The sequence below is a fragment of the Papio anubis genome, chromosome 8 (genome assembly GCF_008728515.1).
Source record: "Papio anubis isolate 15944 chromosome 8, Panubis1.0, whole genome shotgun sequence".
NCBI classification, from domain to species: domain Eukaryota; kingdom Metazoa; phylum Chordata; class Mammalia; order Primates; family Cercopithecidae; genus Papio; species Papio anubis.
The window spans coordinates 8539738-8566671 of record NC_044983.1 but is presented as its reverse complement, the minus strand read 5'-3'; the positions used below and the strand labels follow the sequence as shown (position 1 = coordinate 8566671).

The following is a 26934-nucleotide window of genomic DNA, read 5'->3' as shown; positions in this document are numbered from 1 at the left end:
CAGGTTGAATCCGAAAAAGGAGTCAGCAGAGGGTGGTGGATTATCATTAGTTCTGATAGGTTTTGGGATAGGCGGTGGAGTTAAGAGCAATGTTTTGGGGGCAGGGGGTGGATCTCACAAAGTACATTCTCAAGGGTGGGGAGAATTAGAAAGAACTTTGTTAAGGGTGGGGGAGATGACAAAGTACATTGATGAGTCAGGGAGGGGCAGAAACAAATCACCATGGTGGAATGGCATCAGTTAAGGCTATTTTCACTTCTGTGGATCTTCAGTGGCTTCAGGCCATCTGGATGTGTCCGTCCAGGTCACCAGGGATATGATGGCTTAGCTTGGGCTCAGAGGCCTGACAAAGAGACGAAGAGAAGGCCGAGTGGAGAACTGTGGGGGCCTTGAAGGTTCCTGTGCTCCAGCACACACAGCCCTCAGCAAAGGTAGGAGTCTGGTGCTTCCAGGCCTGTAAGGAACTCGGTGCCTAATCCTTGGGTGATAATTTGCTAACCAAGCCGCGACCTCAGTGGCCACACCTGAAGGAGAATACAGACTTTACAGACTTTACAGAGTTAGTCCAAGAAAGTCACTGAACAACGGAACAGCAGCAGCAGCACCACCACATTGTGGGGCAGGGACATCTGATTTCCAGAGTTGCCACATTATTTAAAATGTCCGGTTTTCAAGAAAAAAGTATGCAACAAAGAAACGTGACGGTATCTGTTACTAGACTTTAAATCCGCTGTTATAAATGTGCACCAGGAACTAAGGAAACTGAAACAATTAAAGGAAAATGTTAGAGTAATGCCTCAACAAATAAAGAATATCAGTAAGAAGACCGATATTTAAAAAAAAAAAAAAAGAACTAAGTAGAAATTCAAAGATACAATAACTTTTAAAAAATCACCAGAAGCGCTGAGTTGGCAGAAGACAGAATGAAAGTGGAAGACAAGTCAATTGATATTATCCAGTCTGAGGAACAGAATTTAAAATGGGGAAAAAACGGTGATGGTTGCATAACTTTGAACATATTTTAAAAACCACTGAATTGTAAAGTTTGAAAGGATAGATCAGGCACAGTGACTTACACCTGTGATCATAGTGTTTTGGGAGGCTGAGGCAGGAGGATTGTTTGAGCCCAGGAGTTTGAGACAAACCCAGGCAACATAGCGAGACCCCATCTCTACAAAAAATAAAATAAAAAAAAAACTAGCCAGGTGTGGTGGTGTGCTCCTGTAGTCCCAGCTACTTGCGAGGTTGAGACGAGAGAATCGCTTGAGCCTAGGAGTTTGAGGCTGCAATGAGCCGTGATCGTGCCACTGCACTCCAGCCTGGGTGGCAGAACGAGACCCTGTCTCTGAAAAAAAAAAATGAATCTTATGTGAACTACCTCTCAATATAAAATGATTATCTAAGGGGTGGGGACAGGGGGAAGAACACAGTTTAGAAAGGGCTCTGAACAAGAGAGATGTGTAACTGAACAGGAGGCATCCTGCTGACTTAACTTTCTCATTTTACAGCAGAAGAAACTGAGGCCCAGATGAGTGAAACAAACTTCCCAATGCTTCTTATGTAACAGACACAAATGCCTCCAACCATTCTGCAGTCGGTGTGACTGACCGTCTCAGTTTGCCACGACTTTCCTAGTGTTAGCACTGAAAGTTCTGCATCCTGAGAAAGCCCCAGCCCCTGCAGCCAAGACACTTGGCCGCTCTGTCAACAATTCTGCAGTGAGACCATTCTTTCCAACGGCTCTGAATTGCTGTGATTCTTCTGTGAATGAGAAACGATGGTATTCAGAGGAGTCCCATTACCCACTGAATTCAGTGCTCTAAACTTAAGCATCTGGTGCGATGCTTGAAGTTCTTTTCTATTCAACCTTTTGGAATGAAGGCTCTTTCCTTTTAACAAAATCTGCATTTCATCCCCAAGGTGAAACCTGCTGTCCTTGGCTTTCCCTGAAAAATGAAAAGTGGTTTTCTTTGTGTACTAAATGCTAAGCATATAACAAAAACAGAAGTTGTAGTTCATTGATTGCAGATATGAAAAGGCAGATTATAACCCCTCAGAGATCTATACAAAGACAGGGACAGAGAGAGAGAGAAGATCCATGTCTCCTGAAACTGAAAGCTATGAAAAGAAAACTCATAGAGGAAAAGTCATTTGACTTATTTTTCAAAACCAGCAGACCTCAAAGGAAAGCCCAAATCAAGAGGAACCAGCAGTCCTTGAATGCATGATGGATGGAAACCATCCTGCGGGTGGAGGGTGCACTGTCTGAGCCAGAGCAAATGGGTGGTGGCACATTTCAACTACAGGACCCTGAGTTTCATGCTCTGGCCCCAGGAGGGTGCAGCTTAGCCCTGCTGCTTTTCAGGCCAGGGCTGCAGCCAGCCCTGCCCAGCCTGGTGTGTCCCCACCATTCAAGACATGCAGTAGAGAAGGAAGGACCCATTCCCCTTGCATCTGGGAAATTCTGCTTGGAATTTGTGAGGTGTGGGGAGGTGAAGGACGACAGGGAAGTAACGGGAAAACAAATGATGGCCACCCACTTCCTCTGGGTCCCCGCTTGAGCTCTGTCATCCTTACAGACCTCGCTGCATGCAAGCAGGTGAGCCTCAGAGGCACCTGCTGTCTTTGCCTGGGTTCAGGTGGTTCCTTCAGTCTCCTAAAGTGGCCCCTTGTACCACTGTGATTGCAGGCCGTGGAAGATCAGAGGGTGTGCAGCTGGGTCTCCAGAGACGAGTATGCAGAAATAGGCCATAGCTTGATGCCTCCAGCAGCCTCTCCATCCACCTCTGCTTCCATCTTTTCCTGTGGTTGAGCCCCAGGGTCCCATCTACTGGGTCCCCCTCGCCCTGGCCTAGCCCACCTTTCCAGTTTATCCTTGATTTCACCTGGCTTGCTCTCCCTGCACTCTCCTCTGGACCTGTCAGCACCCTCACATACACCTCATTACCCACCCCCGACCGCCATATGCATTTGGTCACGGAGTTTCCTCTGCTTGCAGCAGGCCCTTCACACCCCACTCCTGCCCGCTGTCAAATTCCCAGTTCAGTGCCTACCTCCTCCTGCATTTTCCCAGCAGGATTAACTTTTCCTTCCTCCATGCCCTCAAAGCACTGTTTGCACCTCCATTGCCGCACATCCCCTCTGCCTCCTGTGGTGGAGTTTCACTATCCTGTGCGTCCTCTCTCCTCCAAGGGAATTCTGACCCTCCAGGGGGAGCAGCAGTCCTCATCGCTCCCTGGGGTGTGGCTGTAGGCGTGAGGAAACTTCTCCTGCCTGAGCCTGCTTCCCTAGCACCTGGCACGGCACCTGCTCACGCTGGGCACTGCAGACACGTTGTGGTAATTGCCTGTACAGTCTTCTGAGAGCCCATCAAGGGCAGGGCTTGTCCTGTTCATCCCTGTGTTCCTCGTGGCTAGCCTGGTCCTTGACACACAGCCAGTGCACAATAACAATTGTCGAGATTCATTCATGAAGTGAAGTTGGAGAGTTTAAAAACTTGTTCACAGAGAAATCTGCTCGCTTCTGCCGAACTGTGCTGACTTCCCAGCCCTTCGGTATCACACCCCATGCCTGGGAAGGCCCGGGAAAACCAATGCGTGAGATAAAAGGTTCCGTCGGGCAGTGCTGCTCCCAGCACTGGGTTTGTCAGTGTCCTTATGTGAGGGCCCAGGGTGAGGGAACCATCACTGGCTGGAACATGGCTGGTCACTGTGGCAAAAGGGACAAGTAGGGACGCTTCTGCTAGTGCTTTATAGCTTCTGCCTGGAGACCACCCATGTGACTTTCACTCGCAGCTCACTGGCCAAAGCAAGTCCCATGGGCGACTTGACTCCAAAAGGAGGGTGAAGGAGTTGGAGACCACTCGTGCAGTTGGCCACACTTGCCTGCAAGAGCAGAGCTGCTTACACTCTGACCTCACATGGGATTCAGCAGGTCTGGGGAAGAGCCCAGACTTTGCATTTCTTGCAAACTGCAGGCTGTCTGAGGAGCAAGGGCAGAGCTGTGGAGCCAACAAGCTGAAACAAACATTCCTTCCTCTCCTTCTCCATCCTCCCCCTCGTCTGCAGAGACACAGCTCAGCTTGTAGCTCTGTCATTCTACATTGCAAAACAAGAGAAATATCCTTGGCAATCTGAAGACACTGATTTACCTCGAGGGTGCAGAGGACACAGAGGAATAGATAATGAAAGCCATTAGCTGTGTGCAAACCTGCAGAGTATGGGAAAGGAGGGAGCACGGGAGCACTGCAGCTGTGTTAAGAAGCCCCATCGGTCCAGCTAGAGGCCGTGCATTTGCATAAGCAGGTCTCTTAATGGACCAAGTTAGATCTAATTGTGTCACCTCTTTCTCTCTTTTCCCTCCCAATGAGTTCACAAAGCTGGGAGGGTCAGTGAGCTCTGATGGGGCTTCAGTAAAGGCTTCAGCCCCTTTGAATGTGCTCCTTGTCATTGTCACACTGTGGTGGCCTGGGTTTGTTCTCCTTGCGTGTGCTAGCAGTGGTTGATGACTCACAGAGACAATTCCATTGTCTCAGAGCTTGGAGCTCCTGTTGCTCTGGGGTCCTCTTTGGTGTTGAAGAGAAGCACTCATCCCCTTCTCAGAAGACACATACACACGCACACACCATACAGGCTTAGTAAGCCCAGCCAGTCAGTGCCCAGTCAGCTGTCCCCCTTCCTTGTGGCTGAACCGCAGGGAGTGGGGGTGCTTCTGCTCTGCACCACTGAGCCAGAGATGCAGGAGCCTCTGCCTAGCTCAGAATAGATGATGTTTTCTTATTAGTGGTTTTATTTAAAAGCCATGCCAGTCATTTCACATTTTTTTCCAGAAGTTTTGATTGACAGCTGTCTGGTCAACCTATGCTCCCTATGGACTAAAATAGCTGACTGGGGCATTATCTGGACTTGTTAAACCGGCATGGGTGTGTGTGTGTGTGTACACGCACGTGTGCACACGCAGGACAGAAGCATAGCATGGAATTTCATGGAGTGGATGTAGAAGGAATTGAAGTGGTCTCGGTGCAGAAGGTGAGGGTAGGAACCAAGTGAAGTGCCTGGTACAGGCGTCCTGCTGCCACTAGAGGGCGGAGTGAGTCTAGAATCCACATGCCCGCGTCCTGCCTGCGAGTTTTCCCCTAAAGCAGTTCAGCTGGCTCCCAGACAGCAGCTTCAGGTTGACCTCTTAGAAGTCCGACCCTAATCTCCGATGGACTCAGAGTCATAAATTAGATTTCTGTTGTAGGAAACTAATTTCATACCACCACAATACTTTAAAAAGTGATCACAAAATGAAATACACATATGCATTTTACAAATAATTACATGAAAAGCTAACACTTAAAGCTAAATTCCTTTGGTGGGTGTAGGGGATGTTGATTGCTTGGATCAGACATAATGAGGCTTGCAGTCTGATGAGGTATGAACTGCAGGTACCGTCTTTCTTTCCTGTGACTTTCCCTTTAGCAAGCATAGCCATTCCTCCTTGCCACAAGGGCCTTCAAACTGTGATGGAAATGAGGGTCATCTGTCTTGGAAATATGCACCGCTGAGTGGATCTGCCTGCCCATTTCCGGAGCCCTGTGCATGGCAACTGCTGGGGGATGGGCATTTGCAGTGGTGACTTTGGGTTGGCGGCTCAGTCCACAGGATCTAATCATGGTTGGATGGACTCCAGAGGGCCATAGAATCCTTTGAAATTGTAAGCAAATATTTGATTATTAGTTTATTTGGGTAGAGCGTCCAAACCGTTCACTGGAGTCTCAAGGGAATCCATAGTCCCCGAGAGACACTGTTCACATTCAGGTTCCTTTCTAGTGATACTTTTTCTAAAAAGTGTCTATAGGTCAGTTCTTCTAAGTCCTTCTAAGGACTTCTAGAGATAGTAGTGATAGTTGTACGACAACGTGAATGTACTTAGCTGTACACTTACAAATGGCTAAGATAGTACATTTTATGTTGTGTATTTTACCACGAAAAAAAAAAAAAGAACACCAAAAAGGAGAATCACTTGAGCCTGAGAGGTCGAAGCTGCCGTGAGCCATGATCACGCGACTGCACTCTAGCCTGGATGACAGAGGGAGACCCTGTCTCCAAAAACAAAACAAAAACAAGGTGTCCCTAGGTCAGTCCTCCTAAGGCGGGGGGTGAATGTATACACACGGCATCCTCGTGTGCACAAACACAAGGTGCGCGTGCAGGCCCCTCCCTCCCACGCATGTGCCCACAGTTGCACAGGCATCAGCATCTCTAGAGCCAGCCCCCTCCAGTGCCTCCTGGCCCCGCTCTGTAGAATTCCTATACAAGGTCCTTGTGGATTTGTATCATCCCTTTGCACCTCTCATGTGTCTCAGGACAGAATACTCAGCATCCCGGGGGCTTCCTTACCCCCACAGCCCCAAATTCCGGGGACAGCATGGATGTGGGAGGGGGCATGGAATCCAGACCTGGATTCTTGTCCCAGACCCACTCCTCACCCTTGTGGATTTGAGCAAGGCCTGTGAATTTGAATAAGGTCCCTAACTGCTTTGGATTTCCTTGCGTAAAGTGAATTCAAGTAAGGCCTGTGAATTTGAGTAAGGTCCCTAACTGCCTTGGGTTTCCTAGTGGGTAAAGTAGAATAACTGCCCACCCTGCAGGATGACTCGCCTGATGACATGAGACAGGGAAAGGGAGGCACCCTGCAATCCGCCTCCGCCCCATTAGAGGGGCCCTGCAAACTCCTCCTGACATCCATTAGAAAATTGACACTGAACCAGATGCTTAAAACGCAAATGCTGCTTTCCTGGCACTCTGAGTGTGTCTCCTGTCATCTCTTGGAATCGGGAAGTTACTTGGGAAGTTGGTGGCACGTGATATTTAGAGGGTATATCTCCCTTTGGGTGGAGGGCAGGCAGGCAAGTCCAGCGCTCTTGCCATCAGGTGACCTGGGACAAGCTCTCTGTTAGCTTTCTGTCTTGATAATGGCGTCACGGCCACTGGGATCAGCTGGGTGGGGCAAGAGAAAGAATGGCCAAGCCACACACCTGGGGCAAGTCCTTCTGCTGTCGCATTGCTTTTGCAGTTCTCTAGAGGAGTGCAGGGTCAGCGCCAGAGGCTGCTGATGCAACAGGCTGGAGCATAATGAGGTGTCTGTTGTGGGGTGTGCTTGTCATGTTCCAAGATGTGTATTATTTGACAGCTAAAGAAACAATGAGAAGCAACAAAATATGGCATGTACATATAGTGGAATAGTATGCAGCCTTGGAAAAGAAAGGGCATTCTGACGCATGCCACCTCCTGGAGGAAGCTCGAAGACATTAAGTGAAATACGCCAGTCACAAAAAGACGTACTGTGGGATTCCACATATATGAGGGAGCTAGAGGAGTCAAATTCAGAGAGACAGAAAGCAGAATGGGGGCTGCCCAGGGCTGGGGAGTAGGGGAACAGGGAGGTTTTATGCAGAGTTTCAGTTCAGAAAGATGAAAAAGTTCTAGTGATAGTTGTACAACAATGTGAATATACTTAACTGTACACTTAAAAATGGCTAAGGTAGTACATTTTATGTGTATATTACCACAACTTAAAAAAATAATCGCTTGAGCCTGAGAGGTCGAAGCTACACTGAGCCATGATCACGCCACTGCACTCCAGCCTGGGTGACAGAGTGAGACCCCGTCTCCAAAAACAAAACCACAAAACCACCACCAAAAACCAAAGAGATGGCCTGTGAAATAAGCATCACATATTTTGAGTCCCAGGGATGTGAACTGGGTAGGGAGAGTCTGACTCACATACGGGCTGATCCACGTCTAGAGCTCCTTTGGATGTTTTATAAACTGTCAGGCTCCTGGGGCGGGGCGGCATTCTTGTCTAGCCACTTGTGGGAGGAGTCAAGAGCCAGGGTTCAGGGCTGGCCTCGGCTGCTGACCGGTGGCCGCGGACATGCCTCCCCTCTCCCCGGGCTTCCCTGTCCTCAGCTGAGAAACGGGAATAAGAACCCTACGTTTGAGTCAATGGAAGGCTCATGTGAATAGAGAGTGGAAGCCCTTCGGAAACACTGTGGTTCTGGACAAACACAGGGTCTTGGTCTCCACTCTGGGCTCTGGGTCTCAATGCCTTTCTAACCTCGCCCACTGGTGCCCACTGCCACCTGTGCTGCCAGGAGCCATCCTGCATTTCCCAGGGTGGTATGAGAGCGTGTCACCTCCATGCAATAGGCTGAGACACTCGGGCGCTTGGAGAATCTCGGTGATCCTAATCATAAGCTTATTAGCAGGCTGCAGTCAGCAGAGTGATCACATGTTCATTACATTTGTTACAAGAAAGGCTGTTTACCGGCCGCCCTAGAAGGACGGATGGGACCTGCTGTGCCCGGCTGGCCGGCCTTCTGGAGGGAGTGACCGGCTGCTTCTTGTGCATCTGTGGTGTTCCTATGAGTCACTGGAGCTGGAGACTGAGCTGAGGTGGATGAGGCCAAGGGGATGGGGGGCTCCATCACAACTTATGAACGCCCACCCGCCTTCCTGCCCCAGAGATCTGCTCAGCTGTAGAAGTGGGGACTCTGTGGGGGAATGTGGATAGGGGCTACTTAAGGAAGGCAGGATGGGCAGGCTAGCTTTCACCCCTGGGTGGGGATTTTTGGGAAATGGAGCCAGCACTCTGCAGTTGTTAAAACATACCAGGCAGGCTGAGTGTAGTTGCTCACACCTGTAATCCCAGCACTTTGGGAGGCCAAGATGAGAGGATCGCTTGAGGCCAGGAATTTGAGAGCAGCCTGGACAACATACAGTGAGGCACTGTCTCTACAAAAAAAAATTAAAATGAGCCAGGCATGGTGGTATACACACCTGTAGTCCCAGCTTTTCTGGAGGGGCTGAGGTAGAAGGATCACTTGAGCCCAGAAGGTAGGACCTGCCATCAACCATAATTGTGCCAGTGTACTCCAGCCTGGGTGACAGAGCAAGACCCTGCCTCAACAACAGAAAAGTCAGGCAGAGCATGGCGCACTTTCTGTGCCCTCTCTGGGTTCCTCGTCCCAGCACAGTGAACTGGGTAAGGGCCCATTGCACAGGCAGAAAGCTGAGTCCAAGGAGAAAATGATGACAGAAGGCAGGCACAGGAGGCTTCCTGGGGCCATTGAGGAAAAGTCTGTGAGAAAAGCACAAATGACCAATTCTGTTAGGTGACCTGGAAATTCCCTGGGCCAGGTGTCGCCCCACATGTGTTACTGTATGCAATCCTGCTGACTTCCTCCTAAAAGGTCAGCAAGACAGAAAAAAAAAAAAAGCCACAAGCAAAAGTCAAGATACTTGGAGTCAGTAAGAGAAACACTCGGGGGAGCTCGGCTCAGGTCATTCCTCCCCTGAAGTGGAACATAGAGAGAAGGGGCATGTGGGACTGGCTCTTGGTGCAGCCCTGGGGGTACCTGGCCCCACAGGCTGGAGTAGGGAGTTGCGCTGGGGCTACCCTGGGCAGAGGCAGGCGCTGGGGTTGAGCAGCAAGAGCACCTCTTTCTAGGCTTTTGAGCCAATCTAGGCAGTTATTTCAACCAGGCAAGTCTGTCATGACCTGAACTCATTCTCCATCCCCAAAAGTGGCTCCATAGGGCCTGGAGGATACGCACAGTCCTGTGAGGACACCTGGGTCTTGAGGCCGGAGCACCACTGCCCTGCCTCCCTCCATCCAGCACAGTCCTTCTGGTGACACCCCACTGTCATGGGTGCAGCCTCCTTACTGGAAGGCGCCTGAAGATTTGGCAGGTGATGTGAACAGTTGTGTCTGCAGTCACGAATGGTCCACCGTTTTTATGGGTCCTCCCTATGGATGGCGGGAGAGGGGAGAGGCTATCAGGCTGCGTATTACGTGGGTCCCTACCCTCTTCCTCCTCTCCAGCTCTCCTTCCTGCTCCTGAGGGCCGATGAGAGGGAGTAAAACCACGATCAAGATCTAAGGCCTTCCATCTGCTGCAGTTTGTTAAGGAAAAGTAGATGACCACAAGCACTGGTGTGTCAGCCATGATCAGTAACACGCTACCTAGGAACCCCTGTCCCGTCACTGACTGGGACACCTGGTGTGTGGCGATACTGCAGGAAGAGGGCTCGGGAGACTGGCGTGCACCCACGCTGACACCTGCATAGCTTGGCCTCAGTGCCAGGTTGACCAGTGGACTTGCAGGGGGCCCAGAGGGACCGTCTGTAACCCAGAGATGACAGCCTTCATCCCCCACCTCCCCCTTGCTCCTGCACCACCCCAGTCTCCCGGCAGAAGAGCAAATGGACTTTTTCAGGAGCCGCAGATGACAGGGTGGCATCCTTCTGTGCTCCTCCCTGCAAGGACACAGCGCCACAGTGCCACCATCTAAAGACTGAACCCGCCCATGAAACTGGCCAGGGCTCTGGGACATGGAGAGTGGCTGCCTGAGCTCCGTAGTCCCCTTCTCCCACCCACCGTTCCTTCCCAGGCCCCAGAGGAGGTGCTTGGGCTTGAGGTAGCAACAGGGACCCAGGTGGAATCCAGAAGTCGAGAGAATCTCTGAGAGATCCCTAGAATCCACAGTTCATTTTCTCATTCATTCATTCATTCATTGCATACGGTGCAGGAAGCCCGGAGATCAGGGAGAGACACAGGCAGTCCTGGGGAGTGGAAGTGGCTTGGAGAACAGAAGGATTGTTGTAATGCAGCTGTCATCAGTGCTGTTGGGCATTGCAATGCCAGGAGAACATAGCATGTGGAGCAGCTTCTGCCTTCAAGAATCGGGCAGGTTTCGCAGAGGTGGGGACATTTGGTCTGGGTCCTGAGAGATGGGTAGGAGTTCCTGCGATGGGAAGGAGGAAAGGACATTCCATGGAGATCGTGTGCAAGGGAATGGAACATTCAGGAAATAGGTAAATATTAACAACACCAAAAAAAAAATAGTGCCCAGAGAGGAAGGGAAAGGCTGAAAAAGTAGAACATGATGAGGGAGACGATGCTGAGGGGTGAATCAGGGAGAAGGGCCTGGGGTGGAGCGGGAATGGGGAGAAGGATTCCGGATGGAATGGGATGGGGGAGAAGGGCTTGGGGTGGAGTGGGACCGAGAGAAGGATTCGGGATGGAATGGGATGGGGGAGAAGGGCCTGGGATGGAGAGGGACAGGAAGAAGGGCCGGGGTGGAGTGGGATCAGGGAGAAGGGCCTGCGGCGGAGCCGAACTGGACAGGGAGAAGGGCCCGGGGTGGGTTGGATCGGAGAGAAGGGCCTGGGGTGTTCAGACTCAGGGCCAGGGAGAGGCCCCCTCCTGGGTTTGGGGAGGTGCTGGGGCAGGCCCAGATCTCCCAGGCTCCCTGGTGAACAGTCAGGGCAGTGCACTCTTTGAAGGTCACCAAGCCTGCAGGGCCCTGGAGGGAGAGGTCGTGACTAACTTAATGCTGTCACTTGTGCCGCACACAGCGGGGCCCACCCAGGGGGAGGGCGAAAGAGCAGGGCGGCTGCGAAGCCCACTGAAGTCAAGAGGTGAATCAGAACAGTGGCGGAGGGAGACCCCACGGAATGCATGGAGTTGTCCGAGGGGAGTGACTTGCAAGTGAGGCAGCGGACGAAGGAGGACCAGGAAGACACTAGATGTGACCTGTCGTGGTCCCTTTCCCCTTCCTTCGCACCCAGTCTCTTTTTCGTCCTTTCCCCCAGTTTTGGCAGCCGGTGGGGGGTTGGGGGGGGAGCACTGGGAAGGACAACCGAAGCCTACAGGTTGACACCACGCTCATTGCAGGCCGGTGGCCGCCACCTCTGTCCGCCACCCGACAGGACCCGTCCACGAGGTCCCAGCCAGAGGATGGTGCGGAGGCGTTGGCCGCCCAATGGGCTGCGGTTTCCCTGCTTGCCTTGGAGGTTTTTCTTAGTGAAGTGTCTGCCATCTTGTGGCTAAGGCTGGTACTGCCGGGGCCCACCAGCAAACCTCCCTTCCAGGCTCCCCAAGGGGGTCCCTGGGCCTGTAGGTGGCTGCGAGGGGAGGAGGAGGGGAGCTGGGCAGTGGTGCCGGCCTCCCTGTATGAACCCACTTCCTCCCACGCTGTGCTCAGAGAATCTTCTGAAGACAGCAGCCGTGCCTGAGAGGCCGTCCTTGTGCCTAGGAGGACAGGGAAGAGGGTGGATCTTAGACACAGGCAGGCTGGGAGGTCTGCACAGGGGTGGCTGTAGAACACGGACCGCTCCCGTACACAGGCACAGCTCACGGCCGGGAGCGAGGCCCCCTCAGCAGGCGGCGTCTACCGTGGAGTGGGTGGGCGCTCTGAGGACCCTCACACCTGTGGGCAAGAGCGCACCCGGGCACTGGGCCGAGTAAGTCTGTGAATCCCGCTCGCGTTGTGAATCCGGAGCCCTTGGGATCCGATTTTTTATTTGCTATTTGGATACAGCTGCGAGAGATGAGAGATTATTTTACATCTCTCAGTTCTCCGAACTTGCCTTGGACCAGGAACGTCAGGCCCTCACCGCGCCTTTTTCTCGTCTCCAAGCTCTCTGGTGCTGCCTGGAGCAGATGGCACCCCCCACAGACGTCGTCCTTACTGTCGTCACCAGAATATTCCATTTCCACAGCCACCTGGCATCCCAAAGCCTTCCTTCAGTGGGCAGCTTCTTCACAGGCAAATGCTAGCGATCGCTCAAGTCCCACCGCGGGCACATACTCCATTTCCAAGGAGGTCATTGCTAACTCTAAATCTACCCGTTAGTTAGCCAACCCCACATGCTCATTCTTAGAGAGGTTCTGTTCGCTGAAAACAGTCTGCAGCCAAATGCAGTGTGAGCTGGGGCCCAGTCATGGAAACAGAAAGCTTCTATTCCATCAAGCTGGATGGGTTCTACAAAAGGAATTCGGTGTTACAGAATCGTTAGCAGGGCTGTTAGCGTGAAGGTCAGGGAAAAGCACCCCAAGATTTCAGGATACCAAGATGTTACTGAAATTGCCAGAAGTCATTGCTGATGGCATTCCACAGACTCTCGGGAGAGGGCCGGGAGGAGCTGGCAGAGTCTCGATTCTGCTTCCTGCAGAGTCCTGCGCTCATCCTCACAGCTGCGCCCTGCAAAGAATAGCTTCTCCTTTTACGTAGCCTGCCAAATTTCGTGTGAGTTTCTCTCATTGGTGGAATCTGAAGCAGGGCCTTGCTGGCAGCAGAATCTGGGGAATGCAGTCTGCGAGCTTTCCGCCTGTGTGTACCAGGGTGAGCTGAGAATGTCAGGGACCAAGGCACAGTGTCTGACACACACTTTTAAATACGGGTGATAATAATAGGACTTCCTTCCCGTGGCTGTGGTGAGGCTAAAATTAACGTGTGAAGTCTTTGCACAGATCGTGGCATATGGTAGACCCTCAATAATTGCTAGTTTACAAAAAATTGTCAAAACTATATTAGAATGGCTCCTTATTCTCATTCCTGACCCCTGCAAGAAAACTGACTGCCTCTGAGCTAGCTGGTCCAACCCACCCGCCTCGATGGGGACCCTGCCTCTTATCGTTCTGGAGCTGCTGGGCCTCAAGATCCTGGATCGGCCTTATGCTGGCTCAGACGGTGAAACAGAGATACAGGAAATAAGTGACATTTCTCAAGAAAAACCCGAAGCAGTGAATCCTGCTGAATATTAATATTGGATGCACTGTGCTTGGCAGACTTGAAGACTTCATCTCACATGGACCAGCGGACAGTCAGAGTGTGGTTGGTCCCCTTGTAAAAACACAGGTCTTGGCTCTGCTTTGCAGCTCTGTACCAGATGGAGGCAGTGAGAGCGGGTTGAGCCTCTGTGGCCCTGTGCTCACATGCTCCGAGCAGCCTGCAACAGGAAAGAATTAGGGCACAACTGAAAACCAAAGGGGAAAAGAAGCAGGCTGAAATCCACAGGGAGCAATGTCTATTTCTTAGTCTGTCTCCTGCCCCAAATAGCCCCTCTCTCCTCTCCCAGCTTGTGTTGACGTGTGTCTATCCCTGGCAGCAGATGTCACTGGGACGTAAACTAGGACGCAGAGGGTGGTGATGAGCCACAGGCCACGTCCTGCCCTGCCCTGACTCCCCAGGATCCCTGGCCTGGAGTTCAGAGCACAGACCCCAAGTGACGCCCTGCTCACCAGGACGTGCCAACAAGGTCCTGCTCCCCAGAGCCACAGCGAGGGGGGGGGACCCTCTGTCTAGCCCGGGAGTGAGCTGGGGTGCTGTTCCTGAGCTGGTGGGCAGATGGGATAGCGCCAGGTAGAGTTGCAGCCATTCCTTCCGTCCCTGCTCCATCCCTACCCTGTCCACCCGTTTCATTCTCTCCCACTGCAGCCCTGCTGAGCCCTCTCAGGGACATCCATTTGTCCTCGGGGACAGGCAGGGAGCCATGCTTACCTGCTGTTTCCCCTGGGAGAGCTTTGGGGCAAGTTTCAGACAGGCCCACAGCATCCAAACCAGGGCCCCCAACTTGCACCTGGGACAGCAGGGGTGTGGGGGTACAGTGTAAATTACAGATTTAAAAATCTGATATAAACCTGATTTCAGTTTCCAGTCAACTGAGGCACAGCAAAGTAAGTCCCTGCCCAGCATCACTCCACTTGGAATGCACAGAGCCCAGCCCAAAGGGACGCACTTCTCGTCCCGAGCCATGCGTCCGCTCCCTGCAGCCCTGGCCCCTCAGTGCCACCCCTCGCAGGGGCCGTCTCTCTAGCATGGGAGCTGATGGTGCCTTTCCGTGTCCCCACAGGTTCTTTCAGAGCACGGCTTTGGCCCCATCACTACCGACATCCGGGAAGGACAGATTTTCTACTACGCGGAAGACTATCACCAGCAGTACCTGAGCAAGAATCCCAACGGCTACTGCGGCCTTGGGGGCACCGGCGTGTCCTGCCCAATGGGTATTAAAAAATAATTTCTTCCCACATAGTGGGCCTTTGCGGTTCCAGTAAAAATGCTTTCAACACATTGGGCAGTGTTTGTGTGATTCACAATCATGGCATTTGAAGTGCACAAAGTACAAAGAAATTTATAGAGATCTGGTTTTCTCAAGTATAATCTACAGGAGACGCGATGGCAAGTTGATAAAATGTGATTTATCTCCTAATAAGTTACGGTGGGAGCAGAGCTGTGCAGTTTCCTGCGTCATCTGGGGTCTGAGTGAAGATATCGGGGATGCTGTGTTCACCCTTCTTGGTAGAAGCTAAGGCATGAGCTGGGAGGTTGCTGGACAGGGCGGGGGACCCCAGAAGTCCTTTATCTGTGCTCTCTGCCCACCAGTGCCTTACAAGTTGCAAACGTGTATAGCCTCAATGACTCATTCACTGAAATCCTTCGCTTTACCAAATCTAGACATGCATAGGGGCTTTCTCTTCCTTTTCAGCCCTCTCTGTGCAGAGAAAAGATGTGAGTCTGCTTGATGAATTCTAATGCTTTGCTTAGAGCTATGAGAAATGTTTGGTTTAATAAAAATCTACAGTCCAATAATGCAAACTGCCTGACGTCTCCTCTGTGTTTGACTTGCTTAGGTAGGATATTTTTAAGTGCTGTAAGATGAACTTAACGGCTCTAAACATCTTGGGAGGGAAAAAGCCTCAGAGCCATTTACCCCCAAATGGGAACAATTCGGATTGAAATTTTTGGTAAACATGCACACCTCTAGCTCCTTGCAACCTGAGTAATAATAGTTGTTCTCCAGGTGCCTGTCACATCCCTCACATCATAGACTATTCTAGTTAGAGCAGACCCCTTCAATCCCTGCCCTTAAGAACCTTTATATTCCAGACAAGGAGATGGGGGCATAAGCAATACACATGTAAACAAATGACGAAATAAGATGATGTCAGGTTCTGATGAGGGATGTGAAGATGATGAATGGGGTAAGACAGTAAGTTGCGTCTGGGGACTGTGAGATTGTGTTCAGGGCTGTTTTAGCGAGGTTGGTCAGGGAGGCCTCCGTGAGTTGGGTGAGACTTGATATATTAGTCCATTCTCACATTGCTATGAAGAAATGCCCGAGACTGGGTAATTAATAGAGAGGTGTGATTGGCTCACAGTTCCACAGGCTGTACAGGAAGCATGATTCTGGCATCTGCTCGGTTTCTGGGGAGGCCTCAGGAAACTTACAGTCATGATGGAAGCAGGAGGGGGAACAAGTGGGGGTACCACTTACTTTTAAATGACCAGATCTCAGGAGAACTCCCTCAGGAGAACAGCACTGAGGGATGGTGCTAAACCCTGAGCAGCTGCCCCCATGGTCTGATCCCCTCCCATCAGGCCCCACCTCCAATACCAGGGATTACAATTCAACAGGAGATCTAGGTGAGAACACGGATCCAAACCATATCACTTGAGAACCAAATGAACTAAATCAGCAGTCCCCAGCCTTTTTGGCACCAAGGGCCAGTCTCATGAAAGACGATTTTTCCTCAAGTAGGTGGTGGGAGGAAGGGGGATGGTTTTGGAATGATTCTAGCACATTACACTTATTGTGCACTTTATTTCTATTATTATTACATTGTAATATATAAAGAAATAATTATACAACTCACCATCACGTAGAATCAGTGGGAGCCTGAGCTTGTTTTCCTGCAACTAGATGGTCCCATCTGGGGATGATGGGAGACAGTGACAGATCATCAGGCATTAGATTCTCATAAGGAGCGTCAACCTAGATCCCTCGCATGTGCAGTTCACAATAGGGTTCACGCTCCTATGAGAATCTAACGCCACCGCTGATCTGACAGCAGGCGGAGCTCAGGCGGTAATGTGAGCAATAGGGAGTGGCTGAAAAGACAGATGAAGCTTTGCTTGCTTGCCTGCCACTCACCTCCTGCTGTGAGGCCTGATTCCTAACAGGCATGGACTAGTCAGTACCAGTCTGTGGCCCAGTGGTTGGGGACTCCTGAACTAAATAATTCAAGATCTAAAGGAGGCAGCATGTTGGGAATACACTAGTGGAAGTGGAAGCTGTTCCATCAGTAGAGAGAATTCTCACTGAGGCAGGTGGAACCAGGTCACGGAGAGCCTTCGATAGGATGAGATAATGGGCTTTTTAGTTTATTCTATTTAATTGGACCCCATTGGAGCTTTTTACACACTTTCTCCCTCATTTATTTTTAACCAGAGCAACTGGATGGCTGGGGGTGTGATTTGCTTGTAAGAAGGTGGATGTGAGGTGGAGGTAATGGGATGAATCATGCAGTTTTGGCCACACAAGTTTGAGATGCTCCTCGGATGTCCCAGTGGGGATATGGAGCAGGGGAATTGGTTGCATGGGTCTAGATCTTGGAAAGGATGAGAGGAGGAGAGATTTCAGAATCCCCAGCATATACATGGCGTTTGAGGCCATGGGACCAGCTGAGATCATTTAGGGAGAGACTGGAGAGAGAGAAAGGGTTTGAACATTGAGTGCCGGGGTGTTCTGACATGCAGAGGTCTGGGAAAGAAGGAGCAAAGGAATGGAGAAGTGACCCCTGAGGTAGGCACAGGCAGCGAGTGTGTCCTATAAGAAAGTTGTTTCTAGAGTCTGGGGAAAAGCTTAGGCCAACTTCCATGTTTAAAGCAGAGCAAAGTAAAAACTGACGGGGCATCCAGCCCTTTGAGGAGGGATCTTGCAGTGTTTCAAGTGGCACATACCTTGAATCTTGCCCTAAGCCTTCCCCAGAAGGAACCGGGATCTTTTCCCAAGGCGACTCTGCACTGGTGAAATGGAAATAGCCCAGGCCTTGTAGGAGTTATTACCCACTGCTCCTAAGCATGAAAGACCAAGGTCCACTGCAGAGTGGGGCTTATGAAGACCAGGTGACAGATGGGGTCTTGCTCTGAGTCTGTCTCTCAGTGGGTTCAGTGGGTCTGAACAAGCCTGAAGTTATTTCCCCACTCCCAGAATGCACAGTGTGTATTAGCCATGATTCCAGCTTCTGCAGCTTGATCTTTCAACATCCATTCACCCCACGCGCATATGCCCCTGACCTCCTGCCTGCCTCCTCACCCCTGCTTCTCACTAGGAGGAGTCTTTCTCTTAGGGGTGCAGGTTTGGTTTGGTTTGGTTTGCTTTGGTTTTTGAGATAGAGTTTTGCTCTTGTTGCCCAGGCTGGAGTGCAATGGTGCGATTTCGGCTCACTGCAACCTCCACCTCCCGGGTTCAAGCAATTCCCCTGCCTCAGTCTCCCGAGTAGCTGGGATTACAGGCATGCGCCACCATGCCCAGCTAATTTTGCATTTTTAGTAGAGACGGGGTTTCTCCATGTTGGTTAGGCTGGTCTCGAACTCCCAGTCGCAGATGATTCACCCACCTTGGCCTCCCAGAGTTCTGGGATTACAGGTGTGAGCCACTGCACCCGGCAGGGGTGCAGTTTTTTAAATACAAACTGATTGATCCAGAGTTCACAGCCCAACCACCTCCTCTGTCTGACTTTCACACTCCAGGCCGCTCTTGGCTTTCCCAATCGCCCCAGGCCAAGTGCTTGACAACTAGGGACAGCCCCTGTGCCCGCGAGCCGCTGAAATTATTCACACACGCCTGTCCTGAGCCTGTTCATTCTGCCATTCCTTCCCATGGAAACCACGGTAGAGGCTCTGTCCAGGGCTTCCACCCGCCCTGCTCCAGTTCTTCCCCTTCTCTCGAGACCTTTGAGTAGTAAAACTCTTCTTTTACCAGCAGCCATCTCTAGATCTGTTGGCTTTATTAGACCTAAATAACAATAAAACCTATGAAAACATCATGAGATAGATATACCTAATAACTGACGAAATCCCCATTTTAGCTCGCTGATCCATGGAGTAAAGTCTCTTGTACTCCCCCACTCCCAATATAGTGAATAAAACAATGCCTTTTGTTTGGGAGAATTTCAAATTTTGGTGACACCAGTGGCAAACCCAAATGATACAGGGTTGGGGATTGCTGCCTAACCCTATGTCGTCACCCTGTTTGGCAGTTGAAATACTGTTTTCTGTCTCGCAGTATTGTGTCATGCTTAGGTTTCATTCACATGTTCTCAATGTCTTCTTGAAAGTCATTATGCAAAATATTGAGCTGGGCCTGGGCACGGTGGCTCGCGCCTATAATCCTAGCACTTTGGGAGGCCGAGGCGGGCGGATCACCCGAGGTCGGGAGTTTGAGACCAGCCTGGCCAACATGGTGAAACCCTATCTCTACTAAAAATACAAAAAATTAGCTGGACTTGGTGGCGTGTGTCTGTAATCCCAGCTGCTCGGGAGGCTGAGGCAGGAGAATCACTTGAACCCGGAAGGCGGAGGTAGCAGTGAGCCAAGATTGAACCACTGCAGTCCAGCCTCGGCAACAAGAATGAGACTCCGTCTCAAGAAAAATAAATAAAAATTGAACCGGACAGTTCACTTAGGGACATGTTGCTTGTTTAACGTCTTAGAGCTTCTGTTATGATGGCCATGACGTGTCATTCTACTGCCCACGGTGACCCTCCCACCCCCAACTTCTAGCAGAGAGTACTGGTAGATAGTCATGCTCTTTCCTGCCAAGCCCAGGCACACTTTCAGAATTCCTGTACACCAAGGACCTTGGGCGGGCACTGCTAACCTATCAGACTTGGTTTTCAGGTGAAACCAGAATTGCTGACTGAAGCTTTGCATGTAATGTCTCAGCCAGGGGTAAGTTCACCGAAGAGATGTCATCTAAAGAACAGCGTATCATGATGTTAGCCACAGCATGGTAATCAGAGAGCCTGGGACAAATGCTTTGCTGAGTTCCAGAAATTCCACAGAGGCTGGTGGAGTGATCAGCTGGAGTTAAGTCAGGCAGACCTGAGGGAAAATGCTAGCTCTGCCTCTTATAGATTGAGTGATGCTGCAGAAGTCACATGATCATTCTGAGACTGTTTCTTTGTGCGTAAAATGGCGATAATCACACCCATGTTGTAGGGCTTGGGGAAGATTAAATACTATACATATATATGTGTGTGTGTGTGTGTATGTGTATGTATGTATGTATATATACACTTTGTACAGAGCCTGAGATACAGTAAGTGTTCTCTACATGGTAGATATTATTATTGTCTTCTTATAAAGGAGAAAAGGGGATTATTTGCTGAGACCTTTAAAAAAATCTCATTCGCTTTTGTGAGTCCACCCTGTCCCCAGAATGATGAGTGACATTTTCCAGACATTATTAGTTTGTCTGAATAGTTTATGAAATTTCCAGGGAACAATATTTTTTAACCATATGTTGACTCTGAGATGTCCTTTTTGCCCCCCAAATTTTAAATATTTCCATCAGAGAACAGGCTACACGTTCTTTGAACATGCTCTGAGTTCCAGCTGGGACATTGGGACACTGGGATGCCAAGAACGTGTCTGCCTGATGTCGGCATTAAGCCCGAGGCAAATGTCTCTGAACTCCCACTGGTCACTTAGTCTGTGCGTCTTCACAGAAGGTGACATCTCCGTGGGCCCCTCTCCTCCCTTGCTGTACAGTGGCTTTTCTGTGACCAAGTGGCCCCCTTGGAGGTGGAAGCAAAAGGAAAAGCTCTGGACGGAGGTTCCCCAGCTCCTTGATAATCTGTAAAAATCTCTGGCACTTCAGAGGAGTTCATTGCTGACATTAAGAGCTGCTTCTCATCGCTCTTTTATTCATTCAGCCATTAGTTAATTCTCTCAACATGAATCTATGCAGCTCCGGCTGTGTGCCAGGGTCTGTGCTGGATGCGGGGGGCATCATGTCAGCCAAACATGGTTGCCGGCCTCAATAAAACTGTTCTAGTGGGGAAATCAGATATTAAACGAGCAGTGTCACAACTCCATAATTACAAACAGTGGATGTGCTCTTGGGGAAAATCATAGTGTGCTGTGAAAGAGTAAAAATGAGGGGATCCGATCAAAGCTGAGGGAGCTGCATTTGGGCTGAATTCTGAAATTCCATGAGAAGTAACACGCAAAGCGGGTGTGAAGATACAGTTGGGAGAGGGACATGTTCCAGGCAGAGTCATGTACAGAAGCCCTGGGGTGGAGCCTTTGAAAGAAGGAATCTGAGAGCTGTGGTGGTAGTGCCATGTGTGTTAATGCTGCTTTTGTTTTTACAAAGACTTAACTTTTTAGGGCAGTTTTAGGTTTGCAGCAAAATGGAGAGGAAGATACAGAAATGTCCATATGCCCCCCCATGCCCTCCCCAACTATCACCATCCCCCACCAGAGTGGTACATTTGTTACCATTGACGAGCCACATTGCCACGTCATTATCACCCAGAGTCTGCAGTTTATATTCGGGTTTGGTCTTGGTGTTATACAGGCTGTGGGTCTGGACTCTATCCGCTGTTAGAGTATCATAGAGAATGGTTTTCCTGACCAAAAAATCCTCTGTGCTCCATCCACCTGTTCATCCCTGTCTCCCTCCTGACCCCTGGCAACCACTGATCTTTTTACTGTCTTTATACTTTTGCCTTTTCCAGAATGTCAAATAGTTAGAATCACACAGTAGCCTTTTCAGATTGGCTTTTTTCGCTTAGTAAATATGCCTTTAAGTTTCCATCGTGTCTTTTCATGACTCAATAGCACATTTCTTTTTAGTGCTGAATAATATCCCATTGTCTGGATGTAGCACTATTCATTTATCCATTCACCTACTGATGGGTTTCTTGGTTGTTTCTAGGTTTTAGAAATTATGAATAACGCTGCTATACACATCTGTGTGCAGGTTTTTGTGTGGACGTTAGTTTTCAATTTCTTTGGATAAATACCAAGAAGTGTGATTGCTGCATTGCACAGTGAGAGGTATGTTTACTTTTGTAAGAAGTTGCCAAACTGTCTTCCAAAATGGCTGGGCCATTTTGCATTCTCACTAGCAATGAATGAGAGTTCCTGTGGCTCCACATCATCACCAGCATTTGGTGGTGTCAGTGTTCTGGATTTCGGTCATGTTAATAGGTGTGTAGTGATGTCTCATTGTTGTTTTAGTTCACATTTCCCTGATGACCCATGATGCGGAACATGTTTTCATGTGCTTATTTGTGTCTATAGATCTTCATTGGTGAGGTGTCCATCAGTCTTTGGCCCAATGGTTAATTTTTCACAGCTGATCAGTGTGATGAGGGGTGCTGGGGATGAAGGTTGGTGATGCCCACACAGTGAGTTTCTGCCTTTTTGAGCACCCATATTTGAACTCGGCAACCTGGCTGCATGAAACTCTTAGTTTTTTTCCCCCACTTTTTCAGCCATCTTTTAGGGTCACATGTTGGGGCCCCTGGTTTTTACTGTTGATGATTATTTTAAAACTGCAATGACCTCACTGTTGGATTTCATTTTTTTAAACACAAGGGCTGGGGGTGGTGGCTCACACCTGTAATCCCAGCACTTTGGGAAGCTGAGACAGGCAGATCACTTGAGGCCAGGAGTTCAAGACTAGCCTGGCCAACATGGCGAAACCCCGTCTGTATTAAAAATACAAAAATTAGCCCAGCATGGTGGTGCATGCCTGTAATCCCAGCTACTTGGGAGGCTGAAGCACAAAAATCGCTTGCACCGGGAGGTGGAGATTGTAGTGAGCTGAGATTGCACCACTGCACTCCAGCCTGGGTGACAGAGTGAGACCCTGTCTCGAAAAACAAAAAATGTAATTTACACAAAAAACTACATACAAAGTATATAATTTGATAAATTTTTAATATACGTATATAGCCATGAAATCATAGCCACAATCAAGATAATAAATATATCCACCACTGCAAAAATATCCTCACACCTCTTATTCCTGGACCTGCTTCCCCTATTCCATATTCAGGACCCAGTCCTAAGGCAATCCGCTTTCTGCCGTTAAAGATTAGTTTGCATTTCTGAAATTGGTCTCAGCATTTACTCTTTCTTCATCTGGCTTCCTACTCAACGTAAGTATTTTGAGATTCATCGATGTTGCTGTATGTGTCATTGGTTCATTCCTCTTCATTGCTAAGTAGTATTCCATCGCATGGATGTACCACAGTGAGTTTATCCATTTACTTGTTGATGGACATTTGGGTTGTTTTCAGTTTGTGATTATAACACATAAACATGCTATGGAATTCATGTGTGAATCTTCGTATGGACACATGATTTCATTTTTCCTGGCTATATACCCAACTGTCAAATGGCTAGGTCACATGACAGGCACATGTTTAACTATTTAAGAAACTGCCAGACTGTTTTCCAAAGTGATTGTAACATTTTATGTTATCACCAGCAGCTATGAGAGTTCCGGTTCTGCTGCGTCACCCTCAACGCTTGCCATGGTCAGTCGTTTTGAGTTTAGATATTCCAACAGGTGTGCAGTGGGATCTCACTGTGGTTTCAATTTGCATTTCCCTAACAAATGATCCTGAGCCTCTTTTATGTGCTGTTTTGCCATCTGGATATCTTATTTGGTGACACATCTAGTAAAATCTTTTGCTCATTTTGGGGAGTTGTTACCTTAGTATTGAGTTTTGACAGTCCTTTTTATATTCTAGATACAAGTCCTTTATTAGATATCCATTTTGCAAAGTCTGTAACTTGTCTTTTTATTTTTTTAACAGTGTCTTTCAAAAACAGAGTTCTCAATGTTGATGAAGCTCAGTTTATCAAGTTTTTCCTTTATATATTGTGTTTTTGGTATTGTGTCTAAGACATCTTTGCCTAAGATGAGAAGTTGTATGGTTTAAGGTTTTACACTTAGGCCTGTGGGCCATTTCGAGTTTGTTTTTGTACACAATGTAAAGTATGAATTAAAGTTTGGTTTATTTTTTGCATATAGATATTCAATTATTCCAGCAACATTTGTTGATAGGCTATTGGTATGGTCTAAAAGTTTGTATCCTCTGCAAATTCATATGTTGAGATCCTAATCCCCAAGGTGATTGTACTAGGAGGTGGGGTGTTTGGGAATCTGATTAAGTCACGAGGGCAGAGCCTTCATGAATGTGATTAATGCCCTTATAAAAGAGGCTCGGAGACCTGCCTTGTCCGTTCTACATTGGGAGGATGCAGCAAGAAGACTGTCTGTGAGTCTATGAGGAAGCAGAGCCCTGGCCAGACACCAGATCTGCTGCCACCTGGATCCTGGACTTCTCAGCCTCCAGAACTGTGAGAAATACATCTGTGTTGTTTAGAAGCGTCCAGATTATGGTATTTCATCATAGCAGCCTGAGTGGACTCAGACAACCATCCTGTCTCAACTGAATCAATGTTGCACATTTGTTGAAAATCAATCACCCATATATGTATGGATCTATTTTTGGACTGTCTGTTCTGTTTCACTGATCTATTAGTCTACCTTTGTGCCATTGCTATACAGTTTTGATTACTAAAGATTATAAGTTTTAGAATCAGCTAGTGTAAACAGTGAAAATCACTGAGAGTTCAGAAGTTAAAATTGGACTGTGGTTTCAAATAAGGTACTTAATGATCCTTTTTCATCATTTAGCATGAATATCCCCTACATATCTCTGAAGGTTGATTTTGTTCTTTATTTTAATAATAAAATAACGTTGTGAACAGCTTGAACCTGACAATTGCACAGGAAGTGGATTTCTCAGCAGCCATTGGTAGGGCCTTGTGACCCCCTGATAGTGAGCAGCTCTGGGAACAGAACAGACATGAGTGTCTGGGAGGGGACATAGGAAGGCTCTACATACAAATTGAAGATCCAATTTCTATAAATGTTCTATACAATTGTATATTTTAATATATAATTAAAATATAATTGATTTTAAGCTTTAATAGTTTACATCTTCACTTAATCACTTATGAAATCATTTTATAACCCTTAATAAAATTAGATAGTGTAACTTCTCAAACTTTGTTCTCTTATAAAGTTGCTTTTGGTTATCCAAGGTCTTTTGCATTTCCATATGAATTTTAGAATCAGTTTGTCAATTTTCTACAAAAAGAATTCTGCTGGGATTTCAAATAGGATTGCATTGAATCAGAATCAATTTGGAAAGAATTTACAGTTTAACAGTCTTAGGTCTTCTAATCCATGGGCACAATATCGATCTCCATTTAATTAATTAAATTTATTTGATTTCTCTTAATAACGCTTTATAGTTTTCAGCATCCAGGTCTTGCACATCTTTTGTTACATATATCCCTAAGTATTTCCTATTTGTATGGCATTGTTATAGTATAGTTTTAAAAATTTCAGTTTCCAGTTGTTCGTTTGCTAGTTTATGCAAATCTGAAGGATTTTTGTGCATTGATTCTGTATATTGCCACCATGCTGAACTCACCTATCCATTCTGGTTTCTTTTTTTTTTTTTTTTTTTTTTTTGTAAATTCCATGGGATTTTCTATGTAGATATGATGTCTGCAAATAGAGACAGTTTTACTTCTCGTTTCCAGTCTGTATACCTTTTCCCCCTTCCCCCTTACCACGTTGCACTTTATCTCCAGTACAATTTTAATATAAGTGGTGAGAAGGGAAATACTTATCTGTTCTGATCTTAGGCTTGTATTAGCCTGTTTTCACACTGCTGATAAAGACATACCTGAGACTGGGTAATATAAAGGAAAAGAGGTTTAATGGACTCAAGTTCCACGTCGCTGGGGAGGCCTCACAATCATGGCAGAAGGCAAAAGGCACATCTTACATGGCGGCAGACAAGAGAGAATGAGAGCCAAGTGAAAGGGGAAATTCCTTATAAAACCATCAGATCTCATGAGACTTATTCACTCCATGAGAACAGTATGGGGAAACTGCCCCCATGAATCAATTATCTCCCACTGGGTCCCTCCCACAACATGTGGGAATTATGGGAGCTACAATGCAAGATGAGATTTGGGTGGGGACATAGACAAACTATGTCAGTCTTTTACCATTAAATATGATGTTAACTGTAGATTTTTCACAGAAGCTGTTTGTCAGTTTTCCTTCTCTTCCTAGTCTGCAGAAAGTTTTTTTTTTTATCAGGAATGGATTCAGATTTTGTCAACTGTTTTTTGCATCCAGAAAATGATCATACAGACATTCCTCATTCGTCTGTAAATATTGTGAATTACTTTGATTGATTTTTGAGTCTTAATTCAACCTTGTATTCCTGGAGTAAACCAACTTGGTCATGATTTCTGTTCCTTTTATACAATGTTGGATTTTATTTGTTAAAATTTTCTTAATTTTTGCATCTTTTTTCATGAAAAATATTCATCTGTAGTTTTCTTGTAATGTCTTTAGCTGGTTTGGGTAATGCTTGCTTAATGGAATCAGCTGGGAGGTATCCTTCAGTTTTACGGAAAAGTTAGAATTGTTATTATTCTGTTATTATTTTTGTTATTATGTTATTATTTCTTCCTTAAATGTTTGGTAGGACTTGCCAGTGAAGCCCTCTGGGTCTTTGGTTTTTTATGCAGGAAGATTTTTAATTGCAAATTTAATATGTTTAATAGATACAGGGCTATTCGGGTTATCTGCTTCCTGAATAAGCCTTGGTAGATTCTGTTTTTTTAAGTAATTTATCCTTTTCATCTAAGTCATGTAATGTATTTGCATAATATTTCCTTATCTTAATATCCATAAAATTCATAGTGATCTTGCCTCTCTCATTCCTGACATTGACAATTTATCTCTTTTTTCCTGATCAGTCATTCTACAGGTTTATCAATTTTATTGCCTTTTGAATAAACCAACTTTTATTGATTTTTCTGTAAAATTTTCTATTCAATTTTATATTTAATTGATTTCTGCCCTGATCTTCATTATTTTCTTTCTCCTGCTTACTTTAGCTTTACTTTTCTCTCCATTTTACTAGTTTCTACTTGGAAGCTCAGGACATTGGCTTGAGACCGTTATTCTTTTATAATACAGGTATTTAGTGCTATAAATTTCCTTGCCTTACATGGGATCCTACAAATTTTGATATGTTGTGTTTTCATTTCTGCTTAGTTCAAAATACTTTTAAATTGTTCTTTTGAGTTCTTCTTTGACTTATGGATTATTTAGAATGTGTTATTTAGTTTCCTAATATTGGAAGATTTTCCAGAGATCTATTATCAATTTCTAATTTAATTCCATTGTTATCAAAAAA

At 47.6% G+C, this 26934-nt stretch overlaps 1 protein-coding gene across 8 annotated transcripts in view; it reads left to right on the top strand.

Annotated features, from left to right (window-relative positions):
• MSRA (methionine sulfoxide reductase A) overlaps positions 1 to 26934 on the top strand; it is a 390657-nt gene that overhangs the window by 348592 nt on the left and 15131 nt on the right. For 7 of the 8 annotated variants that reach the window (XM_021942806.2, XM_031669923.1, XM_003902435.5 and 4 more), the window contains one exon: positions 14685 to 15427. The exons of the other annotated variant lie outside the window; for it this stretch is intronic. In XM_021942806.2, the coding sequence (XP_021798498.1) occupies positions 14685 to 14778 (94 nt within the window). In that variant the 3' untranslated portion in view covers positions 14779 to 15427. Of the gene's footprint in view, positions 1 to 14684; positions 15428 to 26934 lie in introns of those variants that run through there. 8 annotated transcript variants of the gene reach the window in all.